Below are 20749 nucleotides of genomic sequence, written 5' to 3' on the forward strand. Positions count from 1 at the left end.
TTTTTTTGGTTTTTCTCCGGTACCGGGAACCAAACTCACGACCTTGCGCTTGCCAGGCAGGCGCTTTTGCCGCTGAGCTAAATCCCCGGCCCCATTTTTTTTGGTCTTTTTGAGACAGGATCATCCTATGCAGTTCAGGTTGGCCTTGAGCTCACTTTGTAGCCCAAGCTGGTCTCCAGCTCGCAACGATCCTCCTGCCTCAGCCTACCAAGTGCTGGGATTACAGGCATGTATCACCATGCCCGGCTCTTAAATTTCTTTTATCAGTAAACCACTTTACCTCCCCTACCCCATTAATTTCCTTTTCTTTCCTTTTCCTTGATCTGTACAGTGTCCACTTTACTGGGTTCTGCTTATTATACCTCATTTCATTTTGTATAATTGTCTTATGCTTTGTATTCCTACAAATTTGTACATTTGTGGTTAGATGAAGGCCTGTTCAGATGATCTAATTTTTAGCAAGGATATTTTGTATGTGTAGTCCCTATAATTCTTGCATCACTGCAAGAGGAACAGAATGTCTAGTTGTCTCTTTGTAATGTTAACATATATCAGTAGATTGAGGTGTGTTTAGCTTGATGCATCAGTTCTAGAGTGTTCCCATTGTAAGGTTGCCATTATTCTTCTGTCTAATGGTCTTTAGTAGCAAATGGTTACAGTTCATTGGTTATAGCAAAGATACTTTTTTATCCAACGTATATTAGTTGGAATTCCTGTTAAGAAAGGTAATTTCCAAGAACTAGTCACACTGAAGTTTTTTTTTTTCCTATCAGAGAAGCAGGACAGATTGTGAGTTTTAAAAAAAAAACATTCCTGATGAGATGGTCCCCTACCCACAGAGTTTGTGTTTTTTTGTTGTTGTTGTTGTTTTTTATTGTGGTTGTTAGTGTTGTGAGTGTATGGGTTTTAAGGTTTATTTTACAGTTCAGTGCAGTGATTGTTCCTTTCAGAATGCTTAAATTATTTCATCGTAGGCCAACTAGGACATAAAATACCAGTTAATTTGTTACTTCTTGAAGTGTCCTTTCTTGTTCCAGACTTTATATCACCCATTTCTTGAAAAAGTTCTGGTTTCTATGAGATTTGGGAAAAAAAATGGTCCTTAAAAACCACAATAATGTGGGTTCCAAGGTGGGTTCTCATTGCTTAGTGTTACTGCTTAAAGGCCCTTTCCATGCACAATTAGCATATTTTTGATAGAAACACATTATGAGCTCATTTGTTTCCAATTCATATTTAAGGGTCCACAATTTGGGCCCCTTTGATTTTTATATTTGTAACTCTAGTACACTGAAAGTCTTGTTTTGTAACATTGACTTTTACATGTATAAACATTGTTGCTAGTATTGCACTGACATTATTAGTTAATAAAGTTTAAGGTTTCTTTAGACTCATTTTTGTCTTTAGCATATATTCCACACACAATAGTATGGTCATGGAACTTGAAAGTTTATTGAGAATTCCTTTGTAGCTCTTGCTATGCAGTACAGGCTGGCCTTGAGCTCACTGTGTAGCTCAGGTTGGCCTTGAACTTGTGATGATCCTCCTGGCTCAGCCTTCCAAATGCTGGGGTGCCCAGCCCTAAGTTAATGTTTGATTTTTTGTTTGTTTGTTTGTTTGTTTTTGGTTTTTCTCTGGTACCGGGAACTGAACTCACGACCTGTGCTTGCCAGGCAGGCACTTTGCCGCTGAGCCAAATCCCCAGCCCCAATGTTTGATTTTTTTTTTAGAAATACTTTAAAATACCAACAAGGATTATCTGGCCCGAAGGATTATCATCCATGTTTTCTTCTTCTATATGTTTGTATTAAAATATGCAATATATATTATTTTAAAAGATGAAAATATGAGACAGAATTCTTTGATTGACTCTTCTGGTCTCATATCCTAGTCCCTGAAGATTAGAAAGCAAAACAACTACATCTAGGGATAGTTTCCTTTGTGGGAGATGTCATGTTTTAGGCTCTGTTCCAGTAAACTATAAAAGTCATTTTTATGTGTGCAGTGTCTTTTCTTGATCTTAGCCAAAAGGCAGAGAAGTGATCTGTACTGTGTCTTTAATTCATTATGTTATCCTTTTTCTTAGTATTTGTGTACACTGCTGTGAGATCATTTGTGTGCTATCTTACATACTTTTGATGAAGATGATTCTAACAACACATGTATTGTTTTACTTGAAGGTCTTGAACTTTCATCTTGTTGCTTCTTGGGCTTAATGTTTTTGTGTATGGATTCTTTTATAGAAATGCTTTATTTTGACTGATATTTTGCCACCTTGTCCTTGTTTTCTTCCTAGAATCTTTTGACATACTTTTCAAGATGTGTGAATATATGTGAACTCCATGAATCTGTCTGTAATAAAAAGCTTGAATGTTCACAGTATTGTCTCATGTACTTTATATTCTGTCCTTACCCCATTATAGGTATCTAATGCAATGATTTTTTCTTACTCTTTTCAGTATGATTTTTTCATGTAAATAACAAAGCCTTCTATATCCATGAGTTTTGTCTGCATTGGTGTTTCTCTTTTGAAATTTTATGAAATGCCTGTGTCTTTCATTTAATACAAAAATACATTAACTCATTTTGTAGTTTTAAAATTAAATTGTGGTTACTGGTTTTTTATTGGCTGTTTGTGTTGCCAGTATTTTTCCAGTTTGTTGCTAGCCTTGTCACTTTATGCTGTGTTTTGAAGAGGTTAACTGATAAATACAATTTTAGTATGGCAGAAGTTCTCCTTGCATGCTAGTTGAAAATTGTGATCTCATTTTTTACATATTTTAATTTTTCCAGTGTTTTTCTGCACATCTTCCTTGTTAAATGTTGGAAGACTTAGTTTAAAGCAGTCCGTGTTGGAAAAACAAACTGCTATTTTTCACTACAGCAGTCAACGCGAAGGGTTGTGTGACCCTAAAAGATACGGAGATTTCTCCCCACCAGCAGGCGAGCAATTAATTCTGCAGTAGCTATTGATGTCTACTGCAGTTCAATTCTTACATTCATTATTTACCTGGAGACAGCCTCAGATTCCACAAGGCTTCACTCCAGTTACCAATCCCAAATTGTACCTTTGCCCTGACCAACTTAAATTTAGATTAGAAAAAACACTTTTACTGGCTTAAAGGATTTTACAAAGAAAAGGATGAAGAGATGTGTAAGGTGAGGTATGGGAGAAAGGGTATGGAGATCCATGTGGGTCCTGATTTGTGTACCGAGAGTCCCAGTAGATGAGGTTAGGCTGTTTATCTCAAAAATCAAATGAAAAAGTAGTAGTGAAAAGTAGGAAAGGAATTTATTCAGTAAAGCCATATGGGCTTTTGTTTTACTATTTTCTTTTTTTGGTACCAGGAATCGGACTCAGGGCCTCGTACTTGACAGGCAAGCATTCCTGGCCCCATTAAAGCCATATGGGAAGAGAAAGGGAGATCAGGTGTCCAGAGCCTTGCCGTCCAATACTGAAAAAAGCTTTAAGTTTAAATAGAGAAGAGAAGAAAAGTGAGGAGGGAGTTGGGAAATGAGGGCAAGAAGTACACATAGTTAAGCAGCCTTGGTCAAGCTGTGGTCTGCTTGATTGTTATGTCTGGTCTCCAGGGTGCTCTAGGAGGTCTTCAGGTGTAGTCTTTGTTTCTGTCATGGGGTAATTGCTCCTACTTAGGTAGACAGTTCAAATGGTGGGGTGATCTAGCGGCAAGACACCCTGTTCCTAGACTCTAGAAATTTCTTAATGTTTTATCTTGGTGTCTTCAGTCTTGAAGAGACACGGTTAGATAAACATATTGGGAGTTTTTAGATAGACCCTCATTAAGTAATTCACCTGTCTATGTACAGAGCTGAATGGGAATCCAACCCAAAGTTTAAGGTACTGAGGAGATAGATACTGCACAAAATGAATGGAAGACAGGCCACACCTTTATCTTGTCTTTATCCCTAGGACATCTGTAGGCACAAATAATCAGTGCTGCTTATGAAAAGCAGCCTCTTAAGTCGCTGTTAGAGAAACTGTACAGGGCTATTCAGAAGCTTTCCAAACCGCACTTTTGGATTTTTATGGAGACTTCATGACGTTGGCGCGATTGATGAAATTATTGGTCATTGCTGACCAACTTCGACTTCTTCCCCTCTCTTTCTCAAGAGACTGGAGTGTGATACTGACAGTTGCGTTCCTCATACCTTGGTTGGTCTTCTTCCAGTGAACTGCCCCCACTCTGAAGTTACCCATCAGCTATAAGTCAGCTCACTAGCTTACAAAAAGGTTTTGTCATTTTGGAGATTTTCCAAGGATTTTAGGCTTTAAATGCTAGGAAATGGGGATGAAGACCAAATATATATTTCAGAATATCGCAAATTTGAATAATACTTTTAAGCTTTTTAGTTATTGTTGAAATAATATGGACATAGATATTTGTGACCACTTTGCGGAATTTACAGTATTTCCTTTTATGTTTAGTTTCCTTGGGTCTTTAAGAGTTTACATACAAAGAATTTTAAAGATATTTTACACGTATTCATTAAAAGCGTTAAAAATTTTCCTGTTTGTATTGGTCTCTGCCACAAAATTGTTTTTTGTTTGTGAATTTGGTAGCAATCCAGTTCCCTTTTGTTTACCCCATAGAGTTAGCCAATTAAGTTAAAATCGTCAGTGCCATTTTCTCTCCATATTATAGGTACATACATCTTACAATACAGGCTAACCTGCAGAATGCAGAGCACACTGGCATAAGTAGAGTAGAAGTTGATTTCTGTCTTATAAGCAGAAGTCCTACCTGGTGTAAGAAAGTATTGTTAGTCTACTCCATAATGTTCACTGTGCTTTCTTTCCTCTTGTTTCATTGGTCCCTAAGCTCTCATTTTTGGCTGCCTGGGCTGATGTATAATTGTGTAACTCTTTTTTTTTTGAAGGGACGAGGCTTCCTAGAGAGTGTTTATTTTGTTGTGGTTTTTAAAAAAGTCAACTTGGTCTTACTGATCCTCTTCAGCATGTCATTTATGTATGTGTTTTGTGTTCATTATATATATTTGCCATATGGAGACAAGACTTCATGACCTTTGCACTGAGCTACATCCCCCAGACCTTTTTAAAATTTATTTTGAGACAGGGTCTTGCCAAGTTGCTCAGCTATTCTTCTGCTTCAGCTTCCCAGATTTCTGGTTTTACAAGCTTGTGCGCTCATGTTTTCCAGCTTTGTCTTGTATATTTTAATAGATTATGAGCTTTCTTGTTCCCCAGTAGGTCGGTAGTACTGAGTGTATCTATTCATATCTTTGTTCTGTTTTTCATAGACCACAGATAGTCCTATGGGTTTTTGCCTTACTTCTCTCAGAATCTGATTTTCCTCGGGAACTTGGTATTTGTGGTCCTTGTCTCATGTCTGTCATGATTCCCTAGATTTCATCATCTTGAGTCCCAACAGTTCTTGCTTGCCTGCTAGATAGCCCTAGGAACTTCCTACTTGGGAGTAACTGATGGTAGTTGGATTGAACAGGTACAGTGAAAAGAATATACAATAAATATGACAAAAAACCATTAATATTATTGAAATTAATGCCAAATAGCCTCTAACTTGTAATTTTGCGCTTTTGTTTATGTGATCTCTTTTTATGTTTCTTCCTTAGATTGGCATATAAATTTCGTCATCCTTTGTGGACATTTTCCTAATTTTCTTTAGGATGCTAGTTTTTTTGGAAAGTTGTTGATACCCAGGAGGAAAAGTTTTTGTGGTCAGTTAGGAAGAGACATGCCAATCTTAGCATTTAATTTCTTAGTTGAATTGATGAATTAACTTTTTAAAGAGTACATATTAGTAAAGATTTTGATTCTGAATTTAAGTACTGCTAACAAGATGTGTATCAACAGACACTAAAATGGAGCAGCCATCAATTATTACCATTAACTCGTTCATTTTATGTATATTCTAAGTTAAATAAATCATGTTTCCTGTAAAACTGTTCCATCAGTCAGTGTGCTAATGTTTGGGTATAGTAGTTATGAGCTTTTTATTTAGTGGAGAGACAAACTTAATTGCTTTTTTATAACACTGTACAGTTGATACTGCTAAATTCCCCAAATTGCAAATGATTTGATACTAATTTTTCTGACTCAGTTATAGTGATAATTTAATATACTCTCAGTAGATATAAAAATAATTTAAAGAGCAAAATTGACTACACATAAAGAAGTAAGACTTTGCCATGCATAGATTCATGGTAGTAAAGAATATGAGAATATCTTGTATACATAAGTCATATTCCCCACCCATCAGCCTTTATAATTACTTAGGATCACTGGGGTAGAAAGAGTTCGATATATAAGAAAGCAGAAAGCCAGAGAATATCATGATGATACACATTTGAAAAGAGATCAAATACACTTTGGTAAACTGGTAGGGGAGGAATCAAATTGATTTTGGGGAACTAAGGTGGTGTGGTATAAGCCGTTGACTATCAAGAGGGTTATGTCTTCTGTTCAAGTGAGTAAAGAATGAATGGTTGCTCTTTTTCTTTTAACCTTACCATCTGATTTGCAGTTCCATTGATTTATGGATGGGCTGATTTTATTCACTGTGTGTAAGAAACTTCCACCTTCTGTCCTGTGTTGCTTATGGAGTGATTTTAAGTGATTTGATAGAAGAACAAAAGCCACAAAAAAAAAAAAAAATACAGTAGTCCTCCCTTATTTGTGGTTTTACTTTCTGTGATTGATTTATTTACCCTTGGTCATTCTTGGTTTGAAAATAGAAAATGAATATTCTTTAAATAACAGTTCATCAGTTTTAAATTGGATGCTATTCTGAGCAGTGTGGTAAAGTCTCTTGATGCCTTGCTTTATCCTGCCTGTAGACATGAATCATCACTTCATCCAGACTATGCACATGTCTGTGATGCCTATTAGTCACTTAGTAGCTGTTTTATATGACAGACATCACATAGAATGTTGTGGCATGGCAGTGCTTGTGTTATGTAACCCTGATTTTACTTAATAATGGCTCCAAAGAATAGTGCTGCATAGGAAGTGCCAGGGTATAAAACAAAAAGGGACAGATTACTTTTAGTATTAAATGGCAGGGTTATGGAGCATATAGGAAAGAACAGTTTGTACAGGGTTTCAAGTTTTCAGAAATCTGTTGAAGGTCTTGGAACACCTTCCAGGGTAAGGAAGAGTACAGTATGTGGCTAAGGTTACACAGTACTTAATAGCAGTGGCAGAGGCCTGTTCATGTCATGCTGGGAAACAGAAGAGAGAAGAGGAGCAAGGGTCTGAGGTCCTAGTTTCCCCAGTAAATGTAAGCCCTCGTGAGTAGAAGACCTCCCATTCGCCTCCACCTCTTAAAATTCTACCACCTCCCAGTAGTGCCATAGGCTGGGGACCAAACCTTTACCACATGGGGGACATTCACACAAACCATAGCATTTATTAATAAGTTTGTATGAACCTTTCGATCATACTTGGGAATATTACAGTGAACACTGTTTATATGGGCCAGGCACTTTGGTATGCATATGTTGTAACATTTAATTCTAAGGACCATGATACAGATGTTATCCATATTTTACAAAAGAAGAATTTAAAACTTAGGATGGTTAAATATAATGACACAGTTGGTAAGTGAAAGTTGAATTCCAGAGCTCATTTTTTTCAATTCAGCCCATATTGAATACTTAACAGGAAAACAAAAAAGAGGTAGACAAGATTTTTTGTGGATAGTGAACCAATAATACAGATCAGTGGTTCTTAAATTTTAGTATATTAAAATTAGACCCACTCTGAATTTCTTATTCAGTAGATCTGGGATACATCAAAGAACATAAATTGCCCATAGATTTCCAGGTCTGATGGTAGTCTAAGGGACCACACTTTGAAAAAAAATCTATGAAGTGTATCATTATATCCTTATAAAATCTAACTACGTCATGCCAAATCTTCCCATACCTTGATTACAAATTAGACTTGGTATAAATAATGTATTAATTGGCTTGAAATTTTTTTTTATTTTGTATTTCTCTAAACATTTGACACTTAGGAAGAAAACACTTTTAAAAACGTACAAGGGAGATGACTTATGAATTTCTTTTGTTTACCATTTTCATATTTATTTGTGAGTTAAAACATAGATGAGTTTAAGCACAAATTACCGGGGCTGGGGATTCAGCTCAGCGGCACAGTGCCTGCCTGGCAAGTGCAAGGTCGTGAGTTTGATTCCCGGTACCAGGGGGCGGGGGACGGGACGGGACGGGACGGGACGGACACGACACACAACAACAACAAAACAACAACAACAAACACAAATTACCATAAATTTTAAGGTTAATTTGTTTTTTTTGGACTTCTTTAAATGCTTTGATAAATTATCTTTACTATGTATTTTTCATTTTAATAGTTACGTCCACCTTTATACTGATTAGTTGTTTAAATCAGCTAGTAGAAATACATTTTTAGAATACCAGTAACTAAAACATCAATGGCTAGTTTGAGTAACTGCAGTTTGTAAACATAAGAATTTACAATTTGCCCTTAAAGGATTTTAGGCCATGATTCAGTCATTTTATTTTTGCAGAGAAATGTTTGATTCCATAAATTGTGCTTTTATTTTTAATTTTTTTGTATCAGTGATGTATACATCTGTTTAATTTTAATGGTGATGATGTTTAATTCATAAGTACGAGTTTCAAATTTTAAGGACCTGATTTATCTGGATAAGTAAAGGCTCCTGGGATGGAAGATAACAGAATATTTTTTGAGAAAATCTAGCTGCTATGTTTTGAGTTTTTGGTAGAAAACTGATACAGCTTTCTAAAACTTTCTGATTATGGTACCTAATCATTTTTTCCTATATATATATTGCCAGTAGTATAACATTTGACATTGATTTTTAAATGAATATATGAAATGTTACATGTAAGTGACAGGTTTTCAGATTAATACTTTTGAATTTAAAGATGTCTTGTGCTTGTTTTTTTGTGTTTATAGAGAGGATCTGACGAACTACTCTCAGGCAGTGTTCTCAGTAGTCCAAACTCTAACATGAGCGGCATGGTAGTTACAGGTAAGCATTCTCTTAACAGCCTAGCATTTGTGATGTGATAGAACAGAAAATTCATACTAGGGGCTGGGGATTTAGCTCAGCGGCAAAAGCGCCTGTCTGGCAAGCGCAAGGTCGTGAGTTCAGTTCCCGGTACCGGAGAAAAACCAAAAAAAACCAAAAAAAAAAAAGAAAATTCATACTAAAACTAATCTACACCACAATAGCCCTTATTTTTAAATGCTGACTTGAAACAGTTTAGAGGACATTGTGTGTCCTGTGACCTCACATATACTACACGAGCATTCTACCACAGAGCTATTCCCTTAGCCCTAAAATATCTTTTTCTTTGTTTTTAACTGTGTGACTATTTAATTGTTTTAAATTAAAAATATATTTGACACATAAGTAATATTTACAGGGTATAGTGTAACATTTCAGTAAACACATAATATATAATGATCAGATCTGGGTAATTGGTCGTATCTGTCACCTTAGAAATTTATTATTAGAATACATTGAAAATCCTTGATTTTATTTATTTTATTTAAAAATGTTGAGGTGAGTTCTCACGGTGATGTCCAAGTTGTCCTTAAACTCCTTGTTCAAGTGGTCTTCCATCCTCATCACTAGGTAGCTGAGACTAATGCCTGTTCTGCCACAGCCAGTTCTTGATTGCTGCTTTTTTTTTAATCACAGAAATACACCTTTTTTTTTCATGTTAAAATCTCTTCATGTACCCTTTGTGCATTTTTCTTAAGTTTAGGTTGTTGTGTTTGTGTGCATGTAGTTTTAAGTATTCTTTATATCATAAACTTTAAACTATATTTAAAATCTAAAATATTCAAGTATATAGTTTGCTTTGGCATCGTTTTTTGCTGTAACAATATTTTAATTATTTCAGTTGATTTCTTTGATGTTACCTACTTACAAATTTAAGGTGACTTATTTAGTGTTTAAAGTTGAGTTTCTTTAAATTCTATGTGTCTGAAATGTCAGTTATTTTAACATCTGTTAACAATTTATAAATTTTTAGACTTTAGTTTATGGCTGATTGACTAAATCTTGAGTGCGATTATTATTAATTGAATGAATTTACCTTATAAGCCCTACATTTCACAGTATTTACCTGAAACTAAAGTTTTGGGGTATTTTTCCTATATCTTTACTGAAATACTTGCATTCAGTAATAAAAGGTTCATAAAAGACTAGAAGACATTTTATTTTCCCCTAGGTAACTGTTGTGTATATGTGCGTCTTGAAATACACATACATATTTTTGACATTTCAGTTAACTAAAATTTATAATGAAGTACTTACCAAATGTAGTTGTAATGATTTGAAGATGAATTTGTTAATATATATTACTAAGTACTAGTTTTCCTGTGTAGTGATTACAAAACAAAAATGACAAAGCCGTGATTTTGATAATCAAGGAATCATGTACAAATAATTGAGCAAATAGGCTTAAGTGTCTTCAGCTGTGCTTTCTTTTTCTTTTTTATTAGTACATAATAGATATTTGAAATGTTGTTAAAAATAATATTCAGACTGATAAGAGTAACTGGTAGCAGCTTGGCCCCTTTTCCAGTTTCTTCCCCTAAAACCAGAAACTGTCTAATTCAATAAAACACACAGTACAGCTGATGAGCAGAAACTCTGAGATGATTATCCTTGAGTGAAGGGAAGCATGAGGTGAATTTCCTGATTACTCATTGGAGTACCTTCCTGTTGTAGCTGAGGGTAGTGGAGCCCAAGCAAAGTATAGACGTCTCTGATCTGAAGAGACTTTAGGTTGGAATTCAGAACACCTCAAGCATCTGTGTTTTGTGGAGAAGGACCCTGGAGAAAAGGAGATTGTCCAGAAGTTTGGGTATCGTGCAAAGGGCAGAATGTGGTTCACTTCATCCAAAAGTTTGGGTAATGACTGGCTTACACATGTGCAGATTAAGACTTTGCAACATTTATGAGAAATCACCTTTTCCAGGGCTGGGATAAATGATGATTCTGTAGGTTGAACAGTGTTGAGACATTAGACATTTTACAGAGAACCTGATGCTCTCAAGATAGACTACAGAAAGCTTAGGACCTAAAAGAATCATAAAATAAAGGATCTTTTTAAGAAGTGCCACTTATCTCAGAAATTGAAAGTCTAAACCTAAAAGGCAGAAGCTTCATCAGTAGTTTAGTTTCCTGCCAGAACCAGACTACTCTTAAAAAAGACAACATGATTCAGTCTTCCTACAGCTAGTATCAATCAGTGTCAATAGCCTGCCATCAAAAATTGCAAGTCATATGAAGTTGGAAAATATAATCCATAAACTACAGAAGCAGCACTCAATAGTCATTTTCTACAGTAACCTAGATATCAGAATTAGCAGACAGAGACTATACATATTTTCAATCTCTTAAGGGAAAAGACTGAAATAATGAACAAACGGAGAATGTGTTAGGAGATTTAAAAAATACAAAGAAAGCATATAGAAACATTCTAACAGAAAGGTAGGATATTTGAAATAAAACGTTGATCAAAATTAGCAGCAGAATGAAAACAACAGAAGAAATTTGATGAACCTGAATACAGATGACTAGTCTGCTAGAGGGAACAAAATATATTTACGAGATAGTCAAGCAGTCTGAAGAGTTCTAGAGTGAATAGAGAATGGGTTGAGGAAAAATTGTGTGTGTGTGTGTATGTGCATGTGTGTTTGCAGTTGGGACGGACTGAAAACTTGTAAAATTTGGAGGAAATATCAACATACAGTTCTAAGAACCTCAGTTAAACCTCCCATGCAGGATAAACTATAAAAACCATGTTTAGGCACATAATATTGAAAACTAATGATAAAGAGTAAATCTTAAAAATAGCTAAGAAAAAGACATCTAACCGGCAAATACCTTCCTTGCACTAAAAGAAACTAACCTCTGCACACTGAATGGAATGTGATTATATAGACTGGGAACTGCAGAAAGGTAGTAAGGAGTACTGGAAATGGTAAGTGTATATGTAAATAAAAATTTTAAAACCCTGCTCAGTTTGCTGATTTTCATTATATCTGTTACATAAACAAAAACTGTGTAACACACCATTTATGGGTTTTATTATGTATATAGATGTGTATGACAACAGTTAGCCTGAAGTGAAGATAAATAGAATTTAACAGTAGGATTCTTAATGTTTTACATGAAGTAATGCAGTACTGAATCTCACATAAAAAGATTTTGATATCTTAAGGTTACATTTTAAAATTCTATATGCTAGCTGTAAAAAAAAGGATAAAGGAAGTCGAGGTAAAAGCCAGTAGTGAAAAAATCAGAACATTTATTGCCTGGTTTTAGAATTACTATAAAGCTGCACTAAACAATACAGCATGATATTGGCATAAAACAATATAAGTTGATCAGTGGGGCACAACAGTTCACAAGTAAATTCATGCAATTATGGACCACTAAATTTGACAAAGGTGAGAAGTCCATTCATGGGCAGACTTTGCAGCAGAGTGCTATAAATATTGGATATAATGCCAGGAAAAAAAAAAAGATTTGGCAGTGTATCTCCCAGTGCATAAAAAACTTAGCTCTAAATGGATCATAACCCAAATGTACAATCTTAAATTTTAGCACTTTTGGAAAAAACACGGTGTAAAACCTTTGTGACTTTGAGTTAGGCAGAAATTTCTTAGATATAACTCTAAAAGCACAATCTATAAAAGAACATATGGGCCTTGACATCATAAGTAAATATTTCTGCTCCTCAAGCAAAGTAATAAAGACAGGCCATTGAGCGACAGAACGTGTTCATAAAGCATATAGCTGATAAAGTATATTCAGAATGTATATAACATCAGAATATATAAACTCAAACTCAGCAACATGATGCTAACAGTAATAAATTGGCCAAAATCCTTGAACTGATAGTTCAGCAGAAAAGATAATTACAGGACATATAAGCATGAAAAAGGTGCTTAGCACCCAAATAATTCATTAAATGCAAGTTGAAATTAGGAGATAGCATGCACACCCATTAGAGTGACTAACATTTAAAAAGACCATACTAGGTGTTGGACAGAATGTGAAAGAACTGTGACACTGAAGCACTTTTGTGAATGTGAAATTGTGGGAGTACATTGGAAAACAGTTCGGCAGTTTCTTAAAAACATTAATACACTTACTATGTGACCCTGCCATTTATCTCCTAGACGTTTATGTACTTAACAAAAATGAAGACAAACGTTTATTTAAAAACTCACATAGGAATGTTCTTAGTAATTTTATTTGTAATAACTCAAACCTAAAACAACCCAAGTCCATGAATAGATGGATAGCTTGCTGTTTTGACACTGTGTGCTGTTTACATACAGTGAAATATGTGCAGTCGTATAGAATGAGCTATTGATTACAGCAGCAGTATTACATTGTGTATAAGATGGGCAGACAGAAAGAGTAAGTCGTTTGTGATTCTATTAAATATAAAACTCCAGGAAATGCAAAGTAATCTAAAGCACATAGATGATTACTAGGAGTTTTGAGGGTAAGGACAGTGGAGTGTGGAGTAGCAAGGGGCACAAGGAGACTTGTCAGTGGATATATATATATCATAATACATGTATATTACATGCTGTATATGTCCTAATATATTTTATGTATTATACACTATACATACAGTACACACACAGTTGCCCTTTGGTATCAGAGGGATTGGTTATAGAACCCCTCCCCACCAGGGATATGAAAATTTGAGAATGCTCAAGTTGTTTTATGTAAAATGGCACAGTATTTGCAGATAACCGATGCACATCCTCCTTTATATATTAAATCATGTCTCGCTTATCCATAATACCTATTTCATTGCCTACACAACAATTCATTTCCATGGATTCAGCATAGTACTCAGGGTATGTCAACTTCAAGTTTTGTTATTTTGAATTTACTTAAATTTTCTTTCAGATATTTAAATCAGTGATTGGTTGTTCTTGTAGTCAGGGTTTGCAAGGGAAAACAATACAGGGCACATAATTTATAGTATTGCTTTATAATAGTCACTCAAAGAGTCATATACAAAAAGAGTGCAGGAAATCTGTCCACACACTAAAAGACCAAAGAATCCAGCTAAGGGCCTGGATCCTATGGTAATATCCTAGCACGAGCTCAGCTGAAGACCTAGAGCCCGTAACAATGCCCCCCACAAGTCCAGCTGGAGGTCAAGAGCCCATGACAATGGGCATGCAGGCCTGTTTCATGGATTTGCACTGGGAAGGCCCAAAGGTTAGTGGTGGAAGCTAGAAAGTCTGTGCCAACAGGATGAAGGATCTGTACTAGCAGGCCGAGGGATCTGCTCTGGAGCCAGGAAGCAATGCTCAAAGTAAGAACTGGAGTTCTTCTGAAAGGAACCACATCCATTCTCAGCTACAATGAGGTCCCACTGTCCCGAGCTCCTATCAGGAAATCCAGTGCAACAAGCTTCTGCAAGAGACTGAGCAGTGCACCATCTTCCCCTCCGGAGTCAGAAAGCCATGCTCAAAATGAGGACCAGAGCTCCCCCAAAGTGGACCAAAGCCATTCTCAGCAACAACAAGGTCCTGAGCTCCCTGATGAGAACAGCTGAGTTTATCAAGCAAGCCAGCATGACAAGCTCCTCCAGGAAAACCAACCACTCCCTGCAGCTTCTCTTCTCCAGTTCCCCTATTTTGTGTTACTGGCAACAATCCTCTGATGGGCCTGTCACACCCAGCACTGGGTTGATGCAGTTCAGCTGGGTGTTACAAGTTGACCACCAGTTGTCAGTTCACCACAGTTGTATATACAGGTAAGAGACCTGCTGGTCCAAAGGATCGCCTGTGCTCTTTTGTGATGTTGGTTTTGTGTATATACATACATAAGTCAAATTTTGTCAATTTGTACACATTAAATATGTGTGCATATTAGAATGGCCAAGATTCAGTACCCTGACATCAGATGTTGACAGTAAATAAAGATCAAGAGCTCTCATTTGTTGGTAGGAATGCTAAAGCTACTTGGAAAACTAATTATACTCTGCTGTATAGTACAGAGGTTCTGGTCCTCAGTATTTATTGAAAGGAATTGGAAACTTAAGCTCACAAAAAATTCTTCAGAATGTACATAGCAACTTTCCTAGTAATGGAGAAGACTTGGGAAAGCCCTGAGATATCTTGAAGTAGGTAAATGGGTAAACAGCTCTGGTACATCCAGACAATGTACTGTATTATTTCTTGTTAAAAGAAAATGGGCGGAGAAGCCATTGAAGAGATAAAGATGAACATTAAATGCCTACTAAGTGGAAGAAGTTAATCTGAAAAGTGTACATGTTTTCAACTACAATATTTAGCATTCTGGAAGAGGCAAAAATATGGAGATGGTAAAAAAGATCAGTAGTTGCTAGGGGTTGGGATAAAGTGGAACCACAGAATTTTTAGGGAAGTGAAAATGCTCTGATACTATCACAATAAACACTCATCATCGTACATATCCAAGAATCGTGATAGCAGTACTGAACTCAGTGGAAACTGGGCTTTGTGTGCTTTGGATGTGTCAACGTAGGTTCATCAGTTGCAATAAATTTGCTACTCCGGTGTAAAACGTTGATGGGGGAGAGTCTGTATTTGTAAGGCAAGAAGTATGTATATGAAAAATCTCGTCGTTTTGCTGTGAATTTAAAATTGCTCTGAAAAATGAAGTCTTTGATTACTTGTGTGGCCCTGTGTTACCTTTTGTAAAAGATATTACTGGTCTAGACAATTGAGTTAAGAGGCAGAGTTTTCAGATAGGATACAAAAGGAAGATCTTTCTACACTGCCTCTAGTTTAGGTTGAAATACAAAGACAGGTTAAAAGAGAAAAAGAAAATTGTCATTACTGTGAAACTGTAACAATCAAAACAAAGGAGTATTACTGGATGCAAATTAAAACAATACTGAGATTCCATCTCTCCCCAGAAAGATGATTATTATCAAGAAATCAACCAGAAGTGCTGGTGGGGTTCTGGGGAAAAGGGAACACTTCTCCACTGTTGGTGAGCATGTAGACAGTGAAACCACTGTTGAAATCAGTGTGCAGATTCCTCAGTAAACTAAAACTAGAGCTTCAATTTGATACAGCTGTTCCCCTTAATATCTTCCTGAAACAGTTAAAAACACCATATCACAGCAATATGCGCACATTCATGTTTTTAGTGGCACAGTTTGTAATAGCTAAATCTTGGAAACGGCCCCAATGCCCATTAGTTAAGGAATGGATAAAGAATATGTGTTTTTTTGTTTTTTTATACAGTGGAGTGTGAGTCAGCCATAAAAAAGGAAAAGCTTGAGATATTTCCAGGTAAATGGATGGACCTTGAGACAGTACTTTTAAGTGAAATAAATCAGACACACGTGTAAATACCACATTGTTTCTCTGGTGTGAGAAACTGTGTCTTGGTTATTTGTCTTCATTGCTGAGACAAAATATCCAGTGCCCAAAATTAAGGAGGGGGAGGTTTATTTAGCTCACCCTTTGTGGAGGTTGCAGTCCACACTTGGCTGGCTTCAAGGCAGGGTAGTATGGGAAAGGGCAACAGTTCATGGTGGTGGAAGATAGAACAAGCCTCTTTGCCTCCCTTACATTGTGTGCAAACTACCTGCCCCGGGGCAGGTGTAGCACTCACACCCGTAATCGGAACATTGGACTGTGAATAAATCAAAGTCTAGAAGCCCACCCTATGACTGTATGAGGCTTTGGGAGGACATGCTGACACAAACTGTAGCAAACTGAAAGTGTAAACAAGGACCAGAATATATACTAGACATTATGAAATTGAAAGAAAAGGCTCAGTTGGGAAGGGGAACAGGGATGGGGGAGGGGGGAAAGGAAGGAAGGGAAAAGAAAAGATAAAATGGAAACGAAGAAGCTTTTGTAAATAAGGGACGTGGGGTTGAAGGGAGGGTAAGGGAATGGAAAAGAGGAATTGAGATAAGTCATGTACAGGAACAAAGTCTCTGATAAAAGTGATCATTATGTACATTTAAAATGAACCAATAAACTTAGTATTGTGGATAGGCAGGGGAAAAAAAGCTTGTTTCATAATGCGGAAAGTGTCATTTTATTAAACCGAAATACTTAATTTGTATGCTAGCAATAACACCTTTCAAGTAAATGAAGAGAAAACCTGTGAACTGGAGAGAAGCAGAAATCCACCAAGTTGTGTATTTTTCACATTCTTCAGTAATTCATAGGAAAATGAGATCCTCCCTCTCCAAGTAAAAGGATACAATAGAAAATTGGAACACTGCTTAGTCATCTTGGCTTTACATGCATTTAACACACTACACTCAGAAACTAGAAAGTAGCTTTGCAAGTTTACATAGGATATTCATCATGTTAGAGCATATTTTGGATAGTTAGCTAACTCAAATGGTTGAAAGTTTGCATAGGCTGTGATTATAGTGGAAGTACATTAGAAATGTAAAAAAATGTGAGAAAGCATCAGATAGCTAGAAATTAAAATACGCCGTTCTGAACAATTAAGGAATCAGAATATCTTAAGGGGCATATTTCTGACTGGATGAAAATACTGTGTTTCAAAATTTGTTGGGTGCAACCTAGGAGGTATGTATGAGGATGGGTAGTGTCTTCAGATTGCTGTATTAGAAAAAAGTGCAGATGAAATTTTGAAATGTCTGACTTTGTATTTAGTTGAACATACACATAATGGTAAATGAAGTGGGGCTAAAACAATAAATTTACAAATTAAATGAGGTGATTGTTGAAACTCAGGTGCTGAATCAAGTGAAATACAGGAAGGACCTTGGTGTCAGAACAGTGTGGCAGACTTAACAGTGTTTGGGAATAAATAGGAGATTGCAAGAAGATACTGAGTCAAAGAAGTAAGAATGTAAAAGTGGGCATCCTTGGGGGCACTGAGAATAGAGAACTTCAGAATAGTTCTGGATCACTGATGGATGTGTTGATTTAACAAAGGACTTAGGATCTTAGCAAGATCCATTTATGTGAAAACTGCAAGAAAACCCCATGGAGAACAAAGGGAAAGGTTTTAGAATTTAGACGAAAAACTGGGTTTTGAGTTTGGAAGGTAAGTGGTTGAGTAGAAACAGTTTTTAAATTTTGTTTTGAATTTGCAAGTAAATGAAACTCTTCATATAAACAAAAAGCTTTAAAAGGACTGATTAATATATGGAAAATGGTGTAAAGATTTTTGTTGTGTATGTGGAACTAGCATGCATAAGTGAGCATTACTAAAGATCTTTTAATTGAGTGTGCAGTTCTAAAATCACTTCAGTTATTACTAGTTTTACATACACAAACAAAAGTGTATGGGTTTACCAAAATGAAAGGAACATGGGGAGAAGTCAGCATTTCTCTGCACTACTGAATAATCATAGCTCTTTTAACTAAGATAAATCTAATTCTACTTCCTTCCCTGATAGAGTAATAGTAACCTAGATGTGCAGTAAGTTGAGTGCTATCCTCGCCCTCTTCCCCAGATTGATTGTTTATATGTGAAAATGGGCTTTATTGTACGATTGCAGGAGTCCCCATTTGCATAGTAGTAGTTATTTAAAATGATTTTCATAGCACTAAAGGTGAATACTTAGTATTTGTCCTTGTTATTTGAAAAAATTAATGAATAACAAGTTAGCAGTTTTCTGTATCAGGACTGCTCTTTTGAGAAAAGAATATGTCTGTGGGTGCCAGTGCATGTTTTAAAGGGTATATGTGTATTTTGTAGATTATCTGATTTAACTTACACAGGTTCTCAGTAATGAAAGGCAGGCTGGATAGTTTCCCATAGGTTTTTTTTTTTTTTTAGTTTTAATTTCCGGAGAGTGCACTGGAGAGAAACAGAAATCCACCAAGTTTTTCGTGATATTTCTGAAGTTGCAGCTTAATGTTTTGCTGTACGAAGGCAACATGAAGAAACTGTTAGGTGCATTGTTCGGCTATTCAAGTATATATGCCTAAGAGAGAATCTCTTAGCATGAGATATGACTTATGTATAACAAATAAATTGTCAGTGAGTTTATAATCTTTTAGATACATGTGCTCTTGTCATCTAATCATTGCACCGTCATCTTCAAGCCCTTTACTAAATCCCTTTACATCACTCTGCTTTCAGCACTCCTACGAAATTATGTGGTTCACTTATTATTCTTCCTCTCCCCTAGACTGTAGAGCCTCAGACATTAGCCTCATAATATTCACTCTGTTTCCATAGCGTGAAACTCCCAAACAAAATCCCTAATTCTTAAGTTTATAAAAAATCAGTCTGTGGATAAAGACACTTAAAAGATCAAGTTTTATAGAGAATGTTGAATGTTTTAGGGCTTGTCATAAAGTACTTGAAATTTTATATAAAATGAAGTATGCATGTGTATTTCTTGGATGTATAAATACTCATTTTAGTGGGTTTTTTTTTTTTTTTAATCTTTTTGAGACAGGATCTCACTGAATTCAGGCTGGCCTTGAACTAACTTTGTAACCCAGGGTGGCCTTGATCGTGCATGCGTCCTCCTGCCTTCGCCTCCAGTACGGGCATATGCCACCTTGCCTGGCCATTTTAGCATTTAAAAAATATATTTGAGGGTGTAGATGATTATGATTGGTCTGGCATTGTGTTTTTTAAATGGTTCTTCATAAAAGATTACTTATTTTACAGACATTCTCAATAAGGTTTTTATTTTAGGTCAGTTGTGGAGTCAAAGCAAGTAAATTTGTTGATTAAAATATTTTTGTTTAAGGCTCAGAGAAATCATATGTTGGTGAGGAGAGTATGTGATATTAATGGCCACAGAATATTTAAGTAGGTAGATTACGTAGTAATATTAAATTAGGAGAGGCTCATTGTAGGTGAACGGTAGTGTGGATTGGCAGCATCATCTTTTTTATAGCATTGAAGTATGACAACGTTTTGCAAATTGAACAGTTTATAATTTTTCAGGGAAACTTCTAATTTTTGCCAACACAACTTTTAAAAAATATTTCTATGTAGTAGTCCTCCCTTACGTATCATTTTAATTTTTGCAGCTTCATTTGCCTTGAGTGAGCCTCAGCTGAAATACTTCATGGGAGATTCCAGGTCTTGTTGGGGCTAATAGTCTCTCCCTTGTCGCAGATGGATTCTGTGTAAGCTGCCCCTGACAGTTTACACACATAGTAGTTGTAAGATTGACTTCTGGCATTGCAGTGCTTGTGTTGAAGTAACCCTTTACTTTACTTACTAGTCTCCTCAAAGTGCAAGCTTTTATTTCAGTATGTTGTTATAGTTACTCTGTTATCTTTAGTTTTTGCTAACTTCTTACTATGCCCAGATTATAAATTAAACTTTATCATATAGGTGTATAGGAAAAGAAAATGTGTATATAGGATTGGGTACTATTCATGGTTTCAGGCCTGCTCTGCAGCTCTTGGGCTGTATCCCCTTTGGATAAGGAGAAATCTGCTATCTCTGCATTAGCCTGTGAACAGATGATTAATTTATAATGTAATTATAGTATTTTGTGATTGGATAGTTTTTTTTAATGAAATTATATTTTAATGTGTTTGCTAGTCACTTATTTTTGCATATACTGTTAAGAAATATATTACTTCACAGCAGTTTTAAGTGATAATTTTACTTAATAATGGTATTCTCTGTTATTTTGAAAACGTAGTTTTGAAGTTTTAGGAATTGATGTATTATTCAACTATACTTTTAAGCTTTGTTTTATAGGCATTACATAA

General features: G+C 35.8%; 1 protein-coding gene across 4 annotated transcripts in view; it reads left to right on the plus strand.

Annotated features, from left to right (window-relative positions):
• Positions 1-20749, plus strand: part of Ptbp2 (polypyrimidine tract binding protein 2) — a gene marked incomplete at its 5' end in the record, with an annotated part of 69429 nt that overhangs the window by 7304 nt on the left and 41376 nt on the right. For all 4 annotated transcript variants that reach the window (XM_013516507.1, XM_005388785.2, XM_013516508.1 and 1 more), the window contains 1 exon segment: positions 8966-9041. In XM_013516507.1, coding sequence (XP_013371961.1) covers positions 8966-9041 — 76 coding nt within the window.

The sequence above is a fragment of the Chinchilla lanigera genome, unplaced genomic scaffold (assembly GCF_000276665.1).
Source record: "Chinchilla lanigera isolate Chin_1 unplaced genomic scaffold, ChiLan1.0 scaffold00034, whole genome shotgun sequence".
Taxonomy (NCBI): domain Eukaryota; kingdom Metazoa; phylum Chordata; class Mammalia; order Rodentia; family Chinchillidae; genus Chinchilla; species Chinchilla lanigera.